Below are 19,559 nucleotides of genomic sequence, written 5' to 3' on the forward strand. Positions count from 1 at the left end.
AGTTTCGTATGTTAGATGTAGCTTAAACTAGACCTTGATGGATGGGTAAGATTTGGATAGAGAGAGTGAGGAATAGGAGGGAGGTAGGAATAAGCATAGTAAGGAGACCTTACTGCAGTCTTCCTGGACTAAGGGTTTGTGCTGAGATGTAAGTAGTGTGTATGGTTATTTTGGGAGGGAAGTGAACCTCAGTCAGGGAACCCTATGACATAACCATTGAAAGACCATGTGTGATTGTCCCCAGTCCAGATAGGACAAGCAGAATTCAAAAGGAAAGAAAGAATGAATCAAAGACAGAACACAGTTTTAAAAAAATATGATTCACAAAGGATGTATTCAATGCATAAGAATAGAACTAGGGATATTTGTGGCCTAATACAGATATCATTGCAGAATTTTGACAAAGATGGAGGCTGGCGCTGTATTCATGTACAAAGACACCTACGATGAACTTTTTTACACTTTCATCTGATAGTATAATATAAAACTATAAATTAATGCTTTTAAATAAAAACTAGCTTACATATCAGAAAAATATAATGTTACAGTATGAATATTTTGCAAGAGTACCTCAATTTATGTTGGTGCATATTAGACTATCACCACTGGGTACCCTACTAGGATTCAAGTAACATATCCCTTAACATAAAGGATAAATGATGCAATCAAATGGTAGATTATTAATATTTGAGCTATTCATGGAATAACTTACAGTGATCCAGAAATACCTTGTCTTTTTTAAATTTTCCTAGGTGGGGTTGATTAAGCAAAATAGTGTTGGATTTTGAGTATGGCAGTAGAGGATATTATCCTAGCTTTTTTGCCACCTACCTTGGATCATCCTCATCTTCATCTGTGAAAGGAGAGCAACCGTGTCCCTGCAAACCTCATATTACAATAATCAATATGATCATTTATTTTTATAAAACTATACGTGCATGGCATTTTATACTTTTCGGTGTATTATTTATGCATAAGCCGTTACTTATTTTCATTATTGGAATACAGTGAAAATTATACAGACTTGTTATCTATTTTTTACATTTTTTTCATACTTGTATATTAGAACAAACCAATAATCAGAATATATAGGCAGCAGAAACTTTGCATTTTTAAGTATGACAGATATTTTTTATTTCTAATGGCTCATTCCATTTTCAGATTCTGTACACTGAAGCAATTATTTATTTAATCCTTGCAATATGAAAAAAAATCATTATTTGCTGAACCAAATACTATAGTTTATAGATTGTGGACTAATAATAATCATTGCAAATTACATTTGGGAAACACAGATGTTTGGAAGCAGAAATATAGCATGCAGTCAGTACACTAAGCAAAGTTTGCCTTCATCTATTTATGCAGCTTATATCTTGTTTTATACCTTGGACAAGAACATACCAATTGATGACTGGATTATGGAAACAATCAGTGGTGATCGGCTTACTCATCAAATCATGGATCTCAACCTTGACACTATGTATTACTTTCGAATTCAAGCACGAAATGTGAAAGGAGTGGGGCCCCTCTCTGATCCCATCCTCTTCAGGACTCTGAAAGGTTTGAATCATTCTATTATTGCCTTTCTTTTCCTATGGGATTGTTATAAAATAGTTTTGGATTCTGTGTTAGGAATTGCCCTACACCATTTCTGTTGGCACCATGACTACGGTGAACATTCAAAATAAATTAAAATGCAAATGAAAACCACAATGAAATATCACCTCGTGCTTAGAATGTCCATCCATCATCAAAAAGACAAGAGATAGCAAACGCTGGTATGGATGTGGAGAAAAGGGAACCCTGTGCACTGTTGGTGAGGTTGTAAATTGGTGCAGCCACCATGGAAAACAGTATGGGGGTTCCTCAAAAATTAAAAATTGAACTACTATATGATCCAGCAATTCTACTTCTGGGAATATATCCAAAGGAAATGAAAACACTAACTGGATGTGATATCTGCACCCCCATGTTGGTAGCAGTATTATTTAAAACAGCCAAGACATGCAAACGACTTAAGTGTTCATCAATGGATGAATGGTTAAAGAAGTTGTCATATATATACACAATAGAATATTATTCAGCCATTTAAAAAAAAAGGGAATTCCTACCATTTACAACAATATGGATGGTTCTTGAAGGCATGGTGCTAAGTGAAATAAGTCAGAGAAAGAAAGACAAATACTGTAATATTTTACTTATGTGTGGAATCTTAAAACAAACAAGCAAAGCAAACCAAAACACACCAAACACATAGAAAAAGAGATCAGATTTGTGATTATGAGAGGCAGGGTTGGGGAGGGGGGAATTGGAGGAAGGTGGTCAAAAGGTACAAACTTCCAGTCATAATATAAATAAATACTAGGGGTATAATGTACAACAAAATGACTACAATTAACACTGCTGTGTGATACATAGGAATTTTGTTAAGAGAGTAGGTCCTAAGGGTTCTCATCACAAGAGTTTTTTTCATTTCTTTTTATTGTAACTATATGAGATGATTTATGTTAACTAAACCTACTGTGGTAATCATTTCACTATATATGTAAATCAAACTCTCATGCCATACACCTTAAATATATACAGTGATATATAGATCAATTATTGCTCAATAAAACTAGAAAAAAAATTATTGATGAAAATGTACCATTTTGTCCTGAAAGCCAGCATGTCAAATTGTGTTGTATTATTATTGTATTGTATTATTATATGTTCTATTGTCTTATTATATGTTCTGCCATCAGCACAATGCAGACCTTTTAACTTGACTTTTTTTTCATTTATAATCCTCTTGGAATTTTATATTGATTTTATGAATATTGGTTCTATTCAAATTATAATGAAAACCTTTAGACATTTTATGTAAGGGAACAAAATTAAAAAGCTTGAAATATGTGTGTGGTATACTGTTGCCAACTTTAAATATTTTCTTTCAGGAACTATTGTCCTTACATATTAAAGAAAATTTTGGTATGGCAAGACAGAAAGTCTCAAACAAAATGATTGTGTTTATTTTAAGGAATCAGGATAGCAACTGCTAAAACAAATCTTGCAGAAGGATTAGAAGAAAACTCCACATGCTTGCAAGAATAAAAATCAGTTCTCACTTTAAGGGCAGTTTGATGTTCACGGAGAAAAATACTGAGGCCCAGTAATCGTAACCACAACAAAATGATCCTTATATAAGTCTTTTCTATTTTAAAGCACAATGTTATTTTTCTGGAGGACAAATGGTTACAATAGCCTCTATTATTTAGCAATTGAAAATAATTCAGATGTTTCATAGCTGATATTTAAAGATACATATTTGAGGAGTGATGTGTGTTGTTCTAAAGAAGGATATTTGATTCTTAAATCTGTGATCACATTATGCCTACATATTTGACTAAAAACTGGATAATCCGTGATGACAGACAATTTAAAAATTAGAAACATGTGGCTGACATTTTCACCCAGTTGTTTGACATACGAAAGAGTCTTAGAATAACGATATAGTCTATTTCTCAATTCTCCTAGAAAACGTACTTTAATAAATAGTGGATTTTTGAATTCTGGTGAACCAGCTATTCAAAAGCTAGAATTTGGTAACAGCTAATCTGAAAATCTGCCACGAACACACAAACAAGCATTCAGCCTATTCCTGCATGACAGTTCAAAGTAAGAGTTGGGAGGGAGGCAGGAGGAAATGAGCTAATCTTTGTCTATCCGGGTATTTAGGGCTTCATGTCTAAATCAGGTTGCACTCGAAATGAGCAATTGAAAGGAAACTGGTTATTCATTTTGTGGGAGCATGAAATGTAACTAGATAATGTTTCACAAATGCTTCATCTTTATCTCCAGACGAGTGCCAAATTAATTTTATGCTCATAGTGTGTGCCAACTAGAGATCTCAGGGAGGGTTTGAGATGACTGGAGGCATCCAAATGTATTAAGCAGCAGAATGATGATTTGTCACAGGATTTACAGGTTCACACTGATCATCATCCTGTAAGTTATTTAATGAATTCCGTATCTCTTTTGGTACTGTTACCCTAAGTGCCCTAAACGCACCTATGAAATGATGTTCAGAACTGAGAACAAACTCAAGTCTTTGTTATGTATCATAATAGTCCACAGGAGTTATTTCTAATATCCTTATTTGGATGTTTAATATCGTCTACCCTAAGTATATCATGCTCCATGAATATAGCCAGTTCGATTTTTTTAAAAAACAAATCTTGCTTAAAAAAGTAAACTAAGCTTCAGATGTCTTAGGTGCACTTTAAGTTTTCAGAAATATTGATATTACCCATCTCTATCAATAATGGATATCGTACACACATACATCTTACATGTCACTTACAATGACAAATGTTCTAAGGTAAATGAATTACTCATCATAAGAGATTAGAAGCCACAAATGAACCAAATCTAAAGACATAAAATCACCATGCTATTGCTCTTTGATTTAAGATTTTTATTTTCCATAGCTGCTTCAAAACATAAGGCCACGGTTGATCAAAGTGTAAACTGTGTTTGACAAAGAGAAAAGTTTACCTGTTGTCCTGAAGCAGAGGAAACTCTCAGTAGTCTACTGGGTAACAGGCAACTGCTTTATTGTAATTATGTCCTAGGCAGGTGTCCACAAGTTTCATTGTTTTGTATTCAATCTTTGCAAAGATAGAAGCATTTTCTACTAGAGACTAGAGTTTTGTCTTTTTCAGTTTTAGCTACTAGCCAGAAAGATACAGAAAACTCAATCAGTAATCACTGGTTAATGAAAAGGACATTTATAATAAAAAAGGGATTAAGTTCCCATACCCTTATGTACATGAATATATGTGGTGTATCTGACTCTTTCCTTGGCATATTAATTAAAAGACTCTTGAATTGATCCTCTGACCACATAGGGCTCTGCAAATGCCCACCTCCCTTGCCCAAATCCTCCTCATTACACATTACAATACCCACACACTGTCAAATGCTTGGAAGATGTATAAGTCATGTTTATCTCTTCCTATCCCACAGTTGTTCCAACCAGTAAAGTAAGCTTATCCATGTTGGCCTGTCAAGTAATAGGGAGGAAGGATGCTTTTGATGAAGTAGACCAAAGAGGATGTCTGTGGAGGGATGTAGTCACCTCCTACGCACAAAGAAGCAGTCTTCAACAATGAAAGAGCAGTAGAGTATGGTGTATTCTCTGGGCATGGCATCTTTCATCATCATTCTGAAATGTGCCTCTCTCTTGTCCAAGGATATGGAACTGAAAGTTCTGTACCAGAATACAAAAAAGTTTTACTCTTCAAATTATTTTGTGACAAAATGCATGATTTTCTTGACAACTCACAGGGGTCATTAAAACGACACAAATTATAATATGTTCAAGCCATTATTTGTCTTTTTAAAAAGTAACTATTAGAACATATTTGGTTCTTATTGGGAAACACTCTTTAGTGGATAACCTTTCTTGAGACATTCACTATTTCTCAAGTTATATTTAGTCCAGATTTGCTAAGAGTAAAACAAATCCAAAAAACAAGAATGAAGATGAGATTGTCCACCATAACATATATTTATTTGTCACTTGCTAAAATATTTGTTAGACTGCAGATAATGTGTATATATAATTTAAGACAAAGGGAGAGATAAAAGATGTAAATGAGATGAGATTGTTTCTTTTTCCTTTCTTTCTTTTTTTTTTTTTATTATATCATTCCAAACAGTTTTCCCCTAAATATGAGATGTTGATTTTGGTAGTTTGTCTATTGTGTCCTATTCTGGCTACCAAACTTTTACCCTTGCTGCATGGTGTGGTCCTTCCCCATTGCTACTGGAGAACTGCTTTTAGCACTTCCTACAACATAGCATCCTTCCTTCAAAGCTATATTAGAATCCCATCCCTGTCTATAAAGCACAGATAATTCAGTTACCTCTCAACAGCGCCTGTCCTCAACAACCCCTAATACTATAATAAAATGTATTTGGAGAAGCCATTAGTCTTCAGTGCTAACTAAGAGAGAAAATAAGACAAAAATTAAATTATTATGATTAGATTAGGACAGATTAGATTCAATAAGCTGGTGAATTTGAAAATGTTTGTTAAATCTTGAAGTGATACAGACATTTATAAAATTTATATAAAGCTTGTAGAATCTTACTGTAATCAGCCCTCTTATGTATATCATTTTCCAACGAGTCCTTCAGAACTCAAAGTCTGCTTCTGATTGAGATACCATTCCTAGTTTACTTTTTTCATAGAATATGTCTACATATTATTTTAAAATTTAAAAAAAAATTTAAATGATCTCTAGTTTAGAAATTTGTCCATCTATAATGTGACATTAATAAACCCTGTTCATTTTTAAGGGGCTTTTGTTAACAGCATTATTATTTAAATATTTTGATTCTATGTATTGTTTTGGACAATAATTTGCGTTCCTTAATTTAAAAAAGGAAGGACCACTACCTGCAAGACTTTAAGTTATTTTTCAAAGAATGATGACGGATTTGCTAGGAGACCGCCCCATATAAAGAGGGAACTGACTAAGTTATAAGTTGCTTCTCATGCAAATGCTATTATATTTTTCTTTGTGAATTTAACTGAGGCATATAAAAGAAGCAAACCAGCAAGAGCAAGAGTCTATGTGTGAAGTTTAACTGCAATTGAGTTAAATATGCCCAGAAGATTCGAAGCTCAAAGAAAATCAAGTATAAATGAAATAATTCTAATTGATGGAGGCTTACAAAGATATGCACTGGTCACAATGACATATCACAATTTCTCGAAAAGCAATGACACTAGACATTTACCTCCCATATAGTTACATTTGGTTAATAAAAAATTAGCCATGTTTAGAGATTTTTTTAAAAAAGTTGAAACAAAAACAAACTCATAGATACTGACAACAGACTGGTGGTTACCAGAGAGGATGGAAGGTGGGGGGAGGGGGCAAAACGGATAAAGAGGATCAAATATATGGTGACAGATGGAAATTAGACTTTTTGGTGGTGAGCATGCTATAGTGTATACAGATATAGAATTATAATGTTGTACACCTGAAACTTATATAATGTTATTCAATGTTACATCAAAAAAAATTAAAATTTTTTGAAAAGAAACCAGCAAGGAAAAAGTCATTTTCCAGAATATTACTCATAACTCAATTGAAGTTGTGAACAACTCAAGACTTTTCTTCACAAGGTCTAAAAATGTATCAAACCATTTAGATTACACCATTCGTGATATTTTATTATTTTACCATATTCATGTGAGAATTGGTTAATTTCTCTTAAAAACAAATGAATACAAGAAAATTGCTTTCTTCACTTACTTAAAATATGTGGGTAAAAATTCCTTGGTCATTGCATATATTTTTTTACTATCAATTATATTTTTAATTAAACTTGTGTGATGATTATTCTGAGTTTATGTTTAGAGGCATGTGACGAATAACGTTTTTAAGAACACATTTATACAGCAAAAACATTATTTTCATTTTTTCATCTAGTAATTTAATAGAAATAATTACATTAACGTTGATTCATTATCAATTTTATTTCAGTAAGGCATTGGCCTTCTTGTGAGAACTTGCCAACAAAAACTGTTGATTTGAAATGTCACCTTTCTTGCTGGGAACTGTCAAAATCTAATAATAATATTTCTTTTCCCTCCACAGTGGAACACCCTGACAAAATGGCTAATGACCAAGGTATGGTGGCTCAATCTGTCATTTTTGTTTCCCTCCTTGAATCAATCTTGTCTGTTGGAAATGTCAGTCATTATTTTGTATTCTGCTTTTCACCTGGTCCATACACCTGATGAAGCAGACACTGGCTCGACAATTAATCTTGTTAATGAAGTTCTGCTTGGCTGAGGCCAAGTCTCTGATAGGGAAGATGTAAATTTTCTGGAGAGGAAATTGTTTTGTCTCTATTCTGAAGGACCAATTAAAATGTCAAGCTTCTTTGTATGAAATAAATTTTTCGTCTCTGTCTGAACTTCTGAATAATTCACGTTAAGTATAATTAAGCTCAGCATAATTTTCAAGCTGCTCTTCTACCCTTTCCTGAGCTGTGGATTAAAGTTCGGGGGCTCTACAGAGAAACACAGTAAATCGTATGTGCTTCTCCTCTACAATGAGCTTTTAATAAATAAAAAAAAAGCTAGGTCAACTTTTTTAGGGTGTTACTATTGTTCATTTTGAAGCCAGAAAGCTTTCAGTTCATGAAATCAGATGCTGGTTGAGTTGGCGTATTTTATCCTCTTTCCAATCATTTGCTTACAGCTGACTTGTTTAAAGAACCAGGGATGGTTTTAAACAAAGGAAAATGAACATAAATAAGAGTTATCCATTAACTCACAGGTAGATATGAATTTGCTATAACCATGATTTGTACAATGATAAATTAGGATTCTGTTATTTTTACACTAAGAATTAGTAGAATGCTAGAGGAGAAAAAGAATAGTTTGTGAGTTTTATTTTTTCAGGATGTTATATTCTTTAAAGAAGGGGGAGTTTGGAAATACTCGTAACTGGTTACAGTCAGTGTTGGTATTTGTTGGTTCAGGGTCTGCAGCTTGTATATTTTGTCTTCTGCTGTGGATATCTACTGGCTGCAGAACTTATTTGCAAGTACCATGTCTTATAAGGCCCTACATTGTAGATTGGGGGAAACATTCTTTAACAAGAATACTTTTTAACTTTTGACAAGTATTAAGCATCTGGTTCTCAAGGCTCACTAACAACAGAAGTTTACCTACATGAGTGGTATTTTATTTAACGATCCTGTGTTCAGGTTTATATCTGGATCCTTATACCATGTCTCTGCTTCAGAAAACATTGCTAGTGTTTCACACAGGGAGTAACAGAAATGATGCCATGCACAGAAATGTCTGCCCAGATTTAACATTTCCATGAATCTCTTAGCTGCCCCTGCTTGCTTCTACTTAAAAAATTTTCGTAAGATCAATATCTACTAAATAGTAATCTTTGTAAAACTATTAATAATGAGTAATTAGCAGTTAGCATATATTTACTTAGGGAAATTAAATGTTAGTACTGGCCAAATCCAAAGCTGGAGTAATTAATTAACAGAAGTGGCTTTAGTTTTAAGTTATAAAATAAAACGACCTCTCATAGCTTTCTTAACTTAAATGAATTTGGAACTTCGACAGGCATATGACTTCTAATTTTTGAAATTATATTTACAAAAATTACAGAGAGAGTCAAAGAGAGAAAAGAAACACACAAAAAAGTTTTGAAGTAACTGAACCAGGTGAAATGTTACATTATTAGCCATTTGGATTATAACATACTCCGAGCTTTCTAATAAATGGATTTTCAGTTGTCTCTGGATTCCTTTTGGTTGTTTTTTGCTGTTATTTTTTTTTAATTAACTTTTTAAAAATATTATTTTAAGCTACGAAAATATATTTTATAAATTGATCCTTTTATAAAAGAAAAGAGAATAAATTATTCCCCAGTTGCTCTGATCACACACTCTCCATGTATTTTACTCAGATTTTCACATCAACAGTAAAATCAGAGCAATTAACAGGAATAAAAGTTATTCCCCAAAGTTATTGCCAGTGATTGAGTCTGTTAATATAGTTGGACAATTGTTCTTTTTCTTCATCTAATATTACTTAGAAAAATCCTGTCACATAATATACTACTTGGTCTCTTATTCAATCACAGCTGGTATACAGTTGGTCAAAATGATAGGTTCTAAATATTCCACCAAACTTAAATTACTTGTAAAATTAAGGGGGACTGATAATAACTAATTTAGTGGTTATAAGTAATATCTTTACATTCTTACAAAGAAAGCATATAAAATTTTCTGGCCATCCAAAACTATTTATAAGCAGAATCAGCCTTCTTAGTTGATAGCCAAGTGCATGAAAAATACCCCAAAGTAAAGATCCCTCTAAGATTGATGAAAATAGTAGGAAAAAGCATTTCTGGAAGTTTCTACTCTTAGCATATATCATATCAGTTAAATATGCTTTACTGTACTTACTGTTAGATCAATTTACCCCTTCTCATGGCGAAATGATCCCACTGTTATATTTATTTATGACAGATGCTAAATTTCTGTTAAGAGAAATTCCCTCTGAGAAAAATTTAGCACCCTGGGTCAAAGTTAACCTTGCAAGGATGGATCCTAAGTAGTCTTCATCTAATATGAGAGAAAATGAAAAAAAATTGATTTTTTAAAAAATATATCTTTGTAGGGTCTTGTCACAATTTCTTTTTCTTGGAATCTGTTATCTGCCCTGAAGACCATCAATGTGAAAACAAAGTCAGTTATATAATAATTGAATCAGTTGTGATTTGGGGAAAATATTTTCTTCTGAGTAGTAATAGCAATAGTAGTAGTATGAAAATAGTAGACAATTTGCATAGAACTCTTTTATCCTTTATGCAATTGTAAATTGATTATATCTCACATTTGCTTAACCCTCTAATCTCAATCTATTCTATAATTCTTCTTTGTTTGCTTCCCCTTATCTCTTGTTCCACTTCCTAATTATTTCTCTAGTCTCTTCCAGACACAAGTGGCCAATTAGGTTGAAAGTAATCATGATATTTTAGAGATGAACCAAAGTTTAATTTTTGGGAGGGTCAGGTAGGCTAGGCTTTCAATTGTGTGAGCTATGTGAAGTGGATGCAAAAGGAACGGAAATGCCCTGCTTTCATTTTATTTTCTTCTTTCTCTTCCATATTTTGGTAAAATCCCTGTCACTTTGTTTGTGTCTGTGTGGGCATGTATAACAGTAAAATGAGCCCTTATGAACCTCTCATCACCACTCCATGCTCTAAAAGCATAAGATGTATTGACTCATTTAATCCTCATAACAATACTGTGGAAGAGAGAGTACTATTTTCCCCATTTAGTGATGGAGAAGCTAAAGCTCAGAGTGTTTAAGTGACTTGCCTGTAAACACACAGCTAGGAAGTAGCAAGGCCATGATTCAAAGTGGGACAACCATGTTCCAAAACTCCTGTTTAACCACCAAATGTATTCATCCCATATATGTTATATATACACATGCACAACCCCCCCACACACACACATACATCTCTTTTGACATATATCTGTAAAGTTTCTGTATCTAAAGTTTGTATACGGACATTTTCCCAGTATCGGCCATCCTTTCCCCAACTCTGTGAATAGTTTTCTTAAAAAAAGAAGAAGGGAAAGAGTTCTCAATCTGGGGCGCCTTAGAGGGAAGTCACAGCATTGAGTATATATGATGCTAACAGTCCTTTATCTCCGCAAACACAGGATGGTTCTAATTCTACTGTCTTAGTCAGCTCAGGATACCTAATACAAAATACCGAAGGCTAGGTGGATGAAACAATAGAAATTGGTTTACTCACAGCTCTGAGGCTGGAAGTCTTACAGCAAGACCTGGCAGGGTTGGTCTCCAGTGAGAGCTTCTTCCTGGACTGCAGACATCTGCCTTCTTGGTGTGCCCTCATGGAGAAGAGAGACGAGCTGAGTTCTCTCACGTCTCTTCCTTATAAGGGCATTAATCCTACTGGTTCAAAGCCCTGCCCTTATGACCTCATTTAACCTTAATTACTTCCATAAAGACCCATATCTCGAAATACAGTCATGTTGGCTGTTAGGAATTCAACATATGAATTTGGCAGGGTGTATGTGGTAGGGAAGAGACAATTCAGTTCATAGCGTCTACCTTCAAAAAGAAAGCAGCTCTTTCTTTCATTGATTATCTCCCTAGGTGTTCAGATGAGGAAGCGGAAGGTATTGTTTCGTCCAAGATTACAAAAATATAGTTGTGGACCGAGTTACAACCTAAATATATTTCCCTCTGATTCTAAGAGTATATAGTCTTTCCACTGTAGACTGCTGCTATACTTATTAAAAATTTGGCTCTTTGTTTTTCTACAAAAAAACAAAGGTGCTATAACTGTGACACTGTACCTTAAAGAGGGCAGGGATCTTCATGACATGATCTGTAACAGCGCTGAGATGAATCAGGAAGAAAATGTTTGCTTCGAGCACTCTCAACTGTCTTTAATTCTCCATCTCCCGCAGAGAGGTGATCTAAAACAGGAGGCCTGGAAAGAGACCTAAATGCATAGGCCAGTTTATTGATCCAGATGAAGGCAGCCGGCTGAGAACTGCTCTCCCATTGGGGAGGGATTATTACGCTCCTCTGAATCATGGCAATGGCTGATGCTGTCTGGCTTTCCCATCAGAGGTCACTCAGTGTGTGCTGGAGAGCAGTAGAAAGGAATCAGCTGCCTCCAATTCTAGTTCCATCCTGCCACTGTGACCTCCTGTGTGACTTTGGGCATATGACTGAACTTTTCTCAGCATCCTCACCTGTAAAATGCTGACTTCATCCCAAATGATCTTTTGGTTTCTTTGAAGATTTAAGATTATCAAGATTTCCAATTGGTGTACTTTCCATCCAGAGAATACAGTCAATAATATTATAACTATGTATTGTGCCAGGTGGGTACTAGATTAATTGGGAGGATCAGTGCATAAATTATATAAACGTCTAACCACTATGCTGTACACCTGAAATTAATGGACAATAATACTGAATGTCAACTGTAACTGAAAAAAAAATGTCTAAGAAAGATTTACGATAGGTATTAGAATAAAAATCCTGGGCATAGCATATTCGCATAGTGTGGTATACCCACCATATGTCACTCTTCTGTGCCCTGCACATGTTCTGTCATATTTACAGATGGAGAAAAATGAAAACTCCGAGAGGTTAAAATCTGCCCAAACTCTCACAGCATGTAAATGGGTAGGCCAACACCCAGGGTAACGAACTTGAGAATCTATGCTCAGAACTGTATAATTTCTGGAAAGGCAGTGAGTTACTTGGCTCCTACTTGGTTATTAAGAAAGTAAAACCTAAATAGCCTCACCATAATTCACCCAGTTTAAAGGTCTTGTCTTTCCTCAATAGGGGATTCAGACAAAGTACTTAGAACTACACCTGCCATTTTACACCTCAGCGGTTTTAATCTCATGAATAAACAGAATGTTAATTGTTTCCATTTTCAGGGAAATGAGGGTTTTCAAGGCAGTCTAGTCAACCTTGGAATTGAGTTAATGTAATCCAAATTTTGCAGGGTTTGGATTACAGCAGCCAGACTGCTGTTTGAAAAATTGAAACCTTTAGCCCCTTTTGATGGGAACTGTTTAATTGAAAATTAAAACCTCTTTTACACTATTATTGTGTGTAGTTTCAACTCACTTTATTATTCAAGTGCTTACCCCACCCCTTTGAAAGAGCTATTCTCACCTATGCTTTTCTCCAGTCTGAAATTTTGCAATTTTAGAAATTATGACTGTAGTGGGGAAAAAAGTAGAGGCCAAAAAAGTTAGTAATGTGCTTTTCATAAAGTATTTGAGGTGTTTATTGTGTTCCCAGCAAGCAGTCAGGTAGCTGCTTAAGATAACCTCTCAGGAGTTTTTACGTTTTAATAGGTAACTTTGAATGAAAAAAAAAAAAAAGCATATTCAGTACTCATAATAATTGATGTGACTCATGGTATAATTTTAACTTTCTCAGACCTGAAAGATAGACATTTTTGTTAAGGAGCCCTCAAAACGATTTCTGAAGCAAGTTCCTGTAAGAGGCACTGAGTTTGCCAAATGTCCTTCTTTATTGTACACATTAGCCAAATACCATGTTTCTAGCTTTATTCTCTGCCCACTTCTGCCAGTCCTGAACTACACTGCCTCAGTGTTCATTCTGAATTACAGATGGTTCACCCTTCCTTACAGGATGAAGCCAGTTCTTCGACATCAAAACCCTGGCCGTCGGACCCCAACTTCCCTCTTACGGCCTCATGACCAGTGTATCCCTCCACAAACACCACAGTCCATTAGCAAAAATCCACACATCTTTCTGGGAAAAGTTCATTTTCACAACTCTGTGCTCTGACTGGTACCATTCCCTCGGCCTCAGCAATACTTTCTCTTCCAGGTTAAGGTCTTACCTTTCTAATTCTGCTTTACTTCCAAGAAGGCTTTCTTTCCCTTCCAGCCTTTTATTCTTCTGTATGTCCTTAACATCCAACGAATTTATTGCTATATTGTCTGTTTCTTATAGTTTGCTATTTGTATTCACAAACTCTTGGCCACGCTGTAAATTCCTTGGTGGCAGAGGACTGCTCTTGTTCACGTTGTCATTCCCTTCCTTCCTGCAACTCCAGTTTCTAATTGTGAATGTATCAGATAAGTGTTGTCTGATAAGTGTTTGTTGAATTGAATTATGACACAAACCTCTGGGGTAACAGTCACAGTGTAATCTGGAAAGATAAACTTTACCGTCTAATTCAAAGTATAGACGGAAGAACCCAAAAGTCATAGCGCTCATGGCTGTGGGTACTGTATATGTTACTGATCTTGGGGAAGATGAAAAAGACGTGGAAATATTTTTCCAATAGGGAAAAAGTATCTTCAGTATTCCTCTACTAAATTAAAGCTGCATCGAGAAACGACAAGTTCTCTGTGATTCAGGAAATGGTGGTCACATTTGTAGATGATTGTGACCTCCAGTGACCTTTTTTTGACCGCCACCCTCCCTGACCTTTCTTGTTAGCAGAAAATGCGTAGAATTGCATTTCACAGCTGCTTGTAATTCTGAGTGCAGCCAGGACAAAAATCAAAACCAGTGGGAGCTGATGAAATTTCAAATGTGCGTTGGGAAAAGAATTGGACTCGCTTTTAACAACTTGCTAATAGCTATGTACCTAGCCCTGTGCTGGAGGTGAGAAAGCAGGAAAGAAGTGCACTTCCCTGGGTCCATTTTAAAGAAGCATGCAATATAGGTTGGAGGAGTATCCAAACACTCCCAGCCCAACATGGAAAATATGAAATGCTAAATCAGGTGGTGCCATCTAATATGTATTTCACAGGGTTTCAGACAGGAAATTATTGTGGAAAATTGGTAGAAAAGACTTCTTAAAACCCCCTGCTGGACTTTAAATATATGAGTAGAACTTGAATCAACACAAACGACTGCAGGGGGAAAGATGACTTGAACCTTTATTTAGAGAAATCCTAGAATGGGAAAATCAAGACGGTGGGGGGATCGCAGAATGCATTTAGGGGACATTTTGGACCCCAGTGTGCAGAGTAGTGCACTATGGTAAAGAGATAAATCGGTAATGGGACTTTTGCTACTTCTCTCTGCTCTAACACAGCAGTTCTTAGGCTTTTCTACTTTTCAACATGTCAAGTTGTATCTACTGTCTACACTGGCCACTGAAGACCAGATGCTTCCCTGGACCTAGAACCCTGCAAACCCACTCTTGGCTGCTGATTTCTTGCTTGGTGTGTATGTGGGGAGGGGATGTTGAGAGTGTAGGGCAGAGGGAGGAAAAGAAGATCTGGAATAGGACTAGGGCCTCAGTCATCTGTCGTCTTTAAAGAGTTTCCCTAGGCTTGTGTGTCTACTTCTGCTGTGCCTTTTATGAAGCATCACCTTCACTTGCCAGTGTTCTGCATAGTTACGAAATGAACTATTTCCTTTCTCTTCCAAAGTCTGTCTGGTTCCCTGTGACCCTATTGAGAATGGACCAAACCCCCACCACCCCCAAGTCACACCCATGCACCTAAATCCTCACATTCACACACCAGGATCAACTCTAAGAAGTGCTCCAGTTTCTTCCACACTCTCTCCCATTCCTTCTTTTACTTATCAATTCACCCACTAAAGGTAAAATAATCATCATCAGAGTCAGGCAGATTCAGTCATTTAAAATGAGTAAATTTGTAAGTCTTTCTTAGCCACGGTTTACCCACCTATAAAATGGAGCTAATAATGTCTGCCTCACGGATTCATAATTATTATTATTCTCACCCTCTTTATTGCAACAGCCTATTCTAATTAATTTGTTCTTCGCACTCAGCCAGGATAATCTTGCTAAAATACACATTTAATGAAATCACTTTTTCTTAAAATACCTTCAGTGAATCTCTGTCCCCTACAACATAAATTCTAGGCTCTTTGGTAGAGCATGTAAGGAGATTTCTTACTTTATCTCTGCTTGTCTTTCCTCGTTCACATACCTCACCCTTCTCTCCTTGATAAATTGCCACTCATCCTTTCATTCTTAACTCAGATGTCACCCATGAAAAGACTTTCATCTTTTTTCCTAGGCAGAAAGAGTTAATTATCCTATTTTTCCATTGTGCCACCTCCTTATCTTTTTTTACCTTTTGACTATTACAATGCAGTTACTATTATTCACTTAACATTACTCGCTAATTGATGAGCCTCTGCAATAGTCATTTTATATCCCTAATGGTTAGAACTGTGGGTCGACTCAACACATGTGTTGACTAGATGGATGGTACATGGATGGATACATGAATGAAGAAATTTTGTGATCCAACGGTGTTATTATTTACACATACTAGCCGTGCAGCCAGCAGATACTCACATTCTGTGTTTTCATACTATAGTTGCCACTTCCGACATATAATCACTTGGAGAAGAAAGAGCCTTCGTTTGCTTCTGTTACTTCTCCTTGCACTGCTGGGCAACTTCACTCAAATAGAAATATATCTCCCACTGGCTTGGGGATAAGCTTGTGGACCATGCAGGTGGGGGTGGCTCTCCTGGATTATTCAGTAGCCTTGAGAAGAGTTACTCGTTTATCATCCACAAAAGACTCTGCCTCATTCTACGTGTCGTGGTCTAACCTTCTCTTAGGAAGATCTAGTCATGCAGGACAGTGCCCATGTTTAGAGAAACAGGATGCTTTTTAGATTTTTATAAAGACAAGGCTGCATCTAAAAGTGACTTCTTAGATCCATATGCTAGTTATTATTCCAGGTACACTATAGGCGAAAATGCACACGATGAAATGCTTTTGAGAGGAGGAAATTCAGAGGCCACCTTCAATCACTGTATCATTAATATTATTATCATCTTTATTTTTATTCTGTTAACAAGTTTCATTCTGAACTTATGTGAATCGACATTATAATAACTAAGAAACTTATTGGGCTTTTGATATGTGCAAGTTTATGACATGTGTGATCAAGAGCAGTTGATTAAGTTTTTATCAGTAACCAGATAAAGGGACACAGACTAATTGTAGTTAGTCATATAGGTAAGAATGTGTCCCTTACCTGAAATCTTTAAAGAAGCTACCGTTTTTCTCTGATCAAAAGATTTTGATCTGTCCAGGTCCTTTGGTGCCCTGATATTTGCCTTCTGAGTTTTTGTCCATTCTCCCTTGCAAGATGTTAAGAACAAGCGGTGATAGAATTCATAGAAGTAACCAGTGTGCTTCTGAAATATATACACATGTATGTGTATATACATATATACATGTGTGTGTGTGTGTGTGTGTGTGTGTGTGTGTACATATACATATATACACCAGGGGTGCCAAAAAATGTATAAAGTGGACACTTTGGTCAATGTTGCTCCAGCAGTAGTTTGTCATAAACAGAAGTGTCTGGACGCTGACCCTAACCACTTTGAGCACATCTTATAATTTCAGAAGTCAAATGTGATTGTATTCATTTTTTGTTATTGGTATATATTGAGTATTACAGTTTTAATAGTTATTTTACTTTCTTAAAATGTGTATATATTTTTTGGCACTATGTTATGTGTGTGTTTGGCACACACACACACACACACACACACACACACACACATTTTATTTTCTTCTCATCTTCTGACATTTATCATCGTGTTTAGGAATCCAGATACCACTTGGTCTGGTGTAGTCCTGCTTTAACTCTGATGCTTGCAAAAGAAGAATGCAATATTTATAAACTTCTTCCCTGCTTTAGAATATTGCTTAGGCAACTTTTCTTCACCTGTGAGTTGCCAAACTCTGCAAAAGACTGCACAAATGCTTCAGGAAGTCAGGACTCAGAATCAAACTGAGATGTCAACCAAGGGCCAGGCATTAAGGGTTCATTTGTTTAAATTGTCCATGTCTAGAATAACTATAATTTCCATTTGGTCCAGCCAATGGCCTGATTAATACCTGGGTCCAAGCAAAATTGATAATAGCACCTTCTCTCACTCTTAATGGTCCCGATTTTCATAATGACTATATGGTCTGTCTATTCACGTCATTCGTTCATGAAATTATAATCTTAGATTTTAGATGGACTTCTAAGGATTCTTAAAAATCAGTTTACTTCTCACCATCACCTACTCTATTCATATTTTATGGCATAAAGGCAGAAATTAGAACTCCAAAAAAAAAAAAACAAAAAAAAACCTGCCTCTCATGATCATGGAAAAGATGGATAATGGCATATTTGGTTCTCTTGCATTGTGTCTGACTCAGATTAGGTCACCAAACACATTCCCATTTCCATAAAGCATTGCTGTTAGACTTGCCATAGGTGGCAAATAAAAGGAAATGTTTGGAGGAAAAGAAGGCAAGGGAGATTTGTTGAGCATGAAGTGTCAATATATGGCAGGCATATTAGCTGCCCTTCCATATGAAGTAGTAACATTCTACTTTCTTTGAATCAACAAACTTTCATGAAAAGGAAATAGTGAGAAAACTCATTAGTTATCTTCTATTAATGCATGTTTGAAATACCCTAGCTGTGGCTTATGATTTTGCGTCCTAGTTTTAGGTGTCCGGATGCCTTTTTTCAAAAGTCAGCAGTATCATCAACTGTATGATAAATTAATATCTGAGACACATTGCCAGCCTCTGAAAAACCATGCACTTTAAATATATCTCAATATGATCTGTGTATTGGACAGTAAAACTGTATTCAGGCGGCATTAATGGATAGATAATCCATTAATTAAAGTGCATGGTTATCCACTGGTATACAGGACATAAAATCAATGCAATTTTTTCCTTCATTCTCACCAGAATTATTTTCAGAGAACCAGTTTTAACATCAAGAAGAGATCTCAATGTTCTACATCCTTGGGAGGATGTATATTGAATGCATGTTAGATGACCAACCTGTCCATTTGATTTAGATTATGGGTCTTATGTTTTTCTCTTGGGATTGATTGTCAGTGCCATTCTGGGGGACCCTCTGTTATCCCCATTCAGGAAAATGGATTAAAAAATACATTAGAAATAATACATCAAGTTTCGTCCATGTCCTCTGCAAATTAACTTTTTATTCACTCCTCCCTGAACTTATAAATTTCCACGCAGAAAAAAATAAAATAAAATAAAATAAAATAAAATAAAATAAAATAAAAACAGACTCTAGACATGAAATCCCAATGGAATTAATCTTTGGTATGTGCTGAAAATTTTTTATCATGGAAATATTCTTCATATGCCCATGTATGTCAAAAGTAAGTGTTTAATGTAAACATTCATGTTGTTTCACTTTATACAAACACACACACATACACACTCTACAATAAACATGTAGAAACAATATTTTATGTGGTATGTAAGTAAGAACAAGAACTTATAACTTGTATAATATTAACACATTACAAAGCATTCTAACTCGAATTAGTCATTCATTAGCATTGAGGACACAGTATATACTTCGGTAAGCACCGAGGAATATAACAATGAACACACTTCCTGAGGGAAATGTTACCT

At 35.5% G+C, this 19,559-nt stretch overlaps 1 protein-coding gene across 1 annotated transcript in view; it reads left to right on the forward strand.

Annotated features, from left to right (window-relative positions):
• The window catches only part of DCC (DCC netrin 1 receptor), a 1,038,356-nt gene that overhangs the window by 940,526 nt on the left and 78,271 nt on the right, over positions 1-19,559 (forward strand). The window contains exons 20-21 of the mRNA XM_033087479.1: positions 1,366-1,560; positions 7,656-7,688. Coding sequence (XP_032943370.1) covers positions 1,366-1,560; positions 7,656-7,688 — 228 coding nt within the window. The remainder of the gene's footprint in view (positions 1-1,365; positions 1,561-7,655; positions 7,689-19,559) is intronic.

The sequence above is a fragment of the Rhinolophus ferrumequinum genome, chromosome 19, assembly GCF_004115265.2.
Source record: "Rhinolophus ferrumequinum isolate MPI-CBG mRhiFer1 chromosome 19, mRhiFer1_v1.p, whole genome shotgun sequence".
NCBI classification, from domain to species: Eukaryota; Metazoa; Chordata; class Mammalia; order Chiroptera; family Rhinolophidae; genus Rhinolophus; species Rhinolophus ferrumequinum.